This window comes from Cebus imitator, unplaced genomic scaffold (assembly GCF_001604975.1).
Source record: "Cebus imitator isolate Cc_AM_T3 unplaced genomic scaffold, Cebus_imitator-1.0 Scaffold407, whole genome shotgun sequence".
Classification (NCBI taxonomy): domain Eukaryota; kingdom Metazoa; phylum Chordata; class Mammalia; order Primates; family Cebidae; genus Cebus; species Cebus imitator.
Genome location: NW_016107722.1, coordinates 1835964 through 1840237, shown reverse-complemented (window position 1 = coordinate 1840237; position 4274 = coordinate 1835964). Strand labels below are relative to the sequence as shown.

Sequence of the window (4274 nt, the reverse complement as noted above, 5' to 3'; positions counted from 1 at the left end):
GCTCAGTGCAGCCTCGACCTCCTCAAAGCCAGGATATCTTAAGAGAATTTTTTAAAACCATATAGTCCCCTTTTTTGTTTCAACCAATCTCTTAAGTATTACACAAAACTCTGATTCAGATGAATATTGAAATACACTTTGGGAAATGCTACTATTATGATAATTATAGTAATAATTTCCATTGAGTACTAATTACCGTCCATCACTCTGGCTCTGTGTACTTATAATTTTGCCTTCACAACAGTCTTATTATGTAAGACGAACTTGTGGCACAGAGATGCTAGGTAGTTTGTAGAAGTAATGTGGTTAGTATCAGAGGGAGGGATTGAACTGAGGCAGCCTGATTCCAGGATCTAAGCAGCTGACTTCTCAATCCTCACACCTTCCTAATTTATTTGATCTTTGACCTGTGAATGTCTAAAAAGTATTTTAACTAATAGGTATTGTCATATCTTTACAAAGGGATCTTCAATCTCAGAGCAGAAAAAGACTATTTCAACATTATTTAGTGCATTTAACTGTAGAATAAAGCAACTGTAAGGAAAATTAGTTAATATTCTGCAAAACCAAAGGATGGTCAGACGCACCTAGATCATTTTTGGGGAAGATTGTAAAAAGAATGATTATTCACTTTTCTACATCTGTGACAAAAGTCCTTTAGCACCCTAAGGCCAGGTGTGGTGGCTCAACGACTGTAATCCCAGCATTTTGGGAGGCCAAGGTGCGCGGATCGCTGGAGCCCAGGACTTCAAAACCAGCCTTGGCAACATGGCAGTCTAGACCCCCGTCTCTACAAAAAAAATAACAAAAATTAGCTGAGCATGGTGGCATGCCTCCATAGTCCTAGCTACTCAGGAGGCTGAGATGTGAGGATAATTTGAGCCCAGAAGGTCACGGCTGCAGTGAGCCATGATTACACTACTGCTCTCCAGCCTGGATGACAAAGTGAGACCCTGTGCCCAAAAAAAAAAAAAAAAAATCTCTTAAGACTCTTCAGTGTAGAGGCAAGATTATGAGTCTCTCAGGCACCCTGATTCAGTGATGCAGGTGACCCCCCATTGTTTTCACCATGAAGGTTGTCGTTTAATTTTGTGCGTGCCTGAGTGCTGACAGATAAAGAGAATTTATTGAGGCCTGGCACTTTGCAGTTAATTTACATTTATTATATCAGTAAATCACAACTCTTTCAGAAAATACTATTATGACCATTTATGAAATTTTCTTATTTATAAATCAGAAAATTGAGGTTCAGAGAGGTTAAATAACTGTCTCAATTACCCAATGTTCTAGTAAGTGTCAGGCCCTGGATTTCACCTAGATATCTTGACTGCAAAGCCCATTCTTAGGTGTCACCTTGTGTCTTTGAAATGTTCATGTGAGGCATCTAAGTGCAGGTGAGCTCTTACTGTGGGTTTCCTGCTTTATGTGTGTGGTTTCTTCGTGCTCTTTTAGGGCTTTGCTTCTGAGACCTTTTTATACAGTGACTGCTCATAAACTGAGTAGCAAAGATTGAAAGAGGTAGGCTTGTCATCTGAAAGATGCAAGATAATGAAAAAAGGAGAATAAAATAGAATGCCACGGTGGGTGGAGGAGAAGTTGAGTGGGGCAATAGGTAGACAAGGGTTAAAGATGAGGAGAAAGGATAGAAGAGGCTGTGGTTTCCGTACATTATTACTCTTATTTACCGCCAGTGTTCATACTCAGAATATTTTAACCTTGACATAGGAATACTTAATTTAGTATACTACTTCATATATTTTTTAGAGTAAAGTAGAATAAAATAAGTTTTATGACACTTGGCAGATAAGCAAGCCTCTCTTAGTCTCAGCTTCATTGATTTTGTGCGTCAAAATCTTTGGGTAATGTCCACGAGACATCAACATAGAGGTGGTGGTTAAAATCATCAGCAAGGATAAAGTTACCTGGGAAGGGTATTTGGAGAAAGAATAACAGTGGACCAAGGGCAGAAACTCTGTCATCCCTCCATTTTCTGAGGCCAGAAAGGAGCAGAGATGGAATTCCCCAACACTCTAGGAGAGACGATTGTCTTAGAAGCCAAGAGATCCAGTGGAAATGTCCCCCAGGCAGTAACCTTAGTTAAAGGCCAAGTTATAAGAAATAAATTAAAAATTAGGAAGTATAAGAAATGAACCAGAGAGTCCAACTGCTGTTTAGCTGCAGCCAGTTTCTGCCGCTGTGAAATGTAGGCCTAATGGGCCAGAGCTGCTGCTGCTTTTTTTTTTTTTTTTTTAAAGTAAAACTGAATTTTTACCCCCAAATTCCCAGTTTTTAATGTTATCAACTAATTCAGATTTTTTAAAAAATACAGTTTTTGACTCAGGCAAATTAGTATCTATGGGAGATATATATGTTTTTTTCCTATGGGTTATATTTGTTCTGCTGGGCACTAGTTTTGAATCTCTGAATAGTGTTTGTTTTTTTCAAATGGAAAACATAGTCCAGAAAGGCCCTGTAAGATAATTACATGGCAGTATCAAGATTGTTGGTCTTCATTGATAATCTTTTCCAGAGCAGTTGCCTGGAAGGGTGAGGACATGACTGCATTGAGTAGTAAATGGGAGATGAGTGACATTAGCAAGGGTAAACAAAGACACGTGGTTGAAGAGAGAGAATGATTGTTTACATGGGGGACATGGACAAAGAGGAGTTACAGTTATGTGCCTTGTTACATTTTTAGCTCACGTTCAAAGTAACAAAAAACAGTTCCTACCTTTGTATTTACAGAGTATATTTATTTAATGCTATGTGTGAATGATCCTAACATTCTGTCTCTCCCACCCCCAACCAATTTTACAGCTTTTTTTCCACTTGCAAAGAGAACGGTCCTTTCCTGAGCACAGAGCTAGGTTTTATACTGCTGAAATTGCTAGTGCATTGGGTTACTTACACTCCATCAAAATAGTGTACAGGTACAATTTTTAAATATACTTGTAAAAATTATATATAAGAATATTTTATTTCAGTTTGTATTCAGTTTTGCTTTTCCTCCCTTTTAATTTGGTAGAGACTTGAAACCAGAAAATATTCTTTTGGATTCAGTGGTAAGTATTCCCTTTTAAAAATCTACTACTTCTCAATTTTTGTTGTTGTTTTTATGCTTAGTGCAAAAAAAGTCTCAGAGATTCTGCACTGCGTTATTTCATTCATATAACATTCTCAAAATGACCAAACTGTAGAGATGGAGAACAGATTAGTGGTTGACAGGATCCAAGGGGATATAGAGTGCAAGATAAAGGAGCCACATGAGGAAGTTTCTTTGCAGGTGAACAGTTTTGTGTCTTGATTGTGGTAGTCATTACATGAATCTACACATCTGTATTTCATAGAGCTACACACACACAAAGCATGCATGTAAAAAGTGAAAACTGAATAAGGTTGACAGTCTGGTTAATAGTATTTTACCAGTGACAATTTCCTCTGTATACTATTTTACAATTTCATGTGGATCTACAATTATGTCCAAATAAAGGGTTTTAAAAATTGTCAATTTATAGCCCGAGTGTGGTGGCTCACACCTATAATCCCAGCACTTTGGGAGGCCGAGGTGGGCAGATCACTTGAGGTCAGGAGTTCAAGACCAGCCTGGGCAACATGGCAAAACACCGTGTCTACTAAAAATACAACAATTAGCCAGGTGGCACGCGCCTGTGGTCCCAGCTATTCAGGGGACTGAGGTGTGAGAATTGCTTTAACCCAGGAGGCAGAGATTGCAGTGAGCCAAGATCACACCCCTATACTTCAGCCTGGGTAACAGAGTGAGATTCTGTTTCAAAAAAAAAAGAAAATACTGAAAAATTGTCAATTTATATTTATGCATTGTTTTATCTTACTGCCCCTGTATTTGTCAGGGACATGTTGTCTTAACAGATTTTGGGCTTTGTAAAGAAGGAATTGCTATTTCTGACACTACTACCACATTTTGTGGGACGCCAGAGGTAAGAAATATATCTCATTTGTCATTCATGTAATCATGTATAAAATGCAAATATGAAGTACAAATTGCATATATAAATTTAAAATGAGAAAAGTAGAATAAAAACTGTCATTTCAGCTCCCAGCCAGCTGAAAATATCTGATAATCATGCCTTGGTAGTTAGGTATTTTTAACTGTGATTGTTAGATACTGCAAAACCCTTTTGAATAATCCAACAAAGATAAATTGTATTTATTTGTTTTTAATGTTAAAAGTTTACTTTATATTTTCTTACACATTTAATTATATTTTTTGTTTTTAGAAAATTATATTTCTAATT

General features: G+C 37.3%; 1 protein-coding gene across 1 annotated transcript in view; it reads left to right on the top strand.

The window, feature by feature from the left end:
• SGK3 (serum/glucocorticoid regulated kinase family member 3) overlaps positions 1-4274 on the top strand; it is a 176455-nt gene that overhangs the window by 153035 nt on the left and 19146 nt on the right. The window contains exons 11-13 of the mRNA XM_017509154.2: positions 2818-2930; positions 3026-3062; positions 3870-3956. Coding sequence (XP_017364643.1) covers positions 2818-2930; positions 3026-3062; positions 3870-3956 — 237 coding nt within the window. The remainder of the gene's footprint in view (positions 1-2817; positions 2931-3025; positions 3063-3869; positions 3957-4274) is intronic.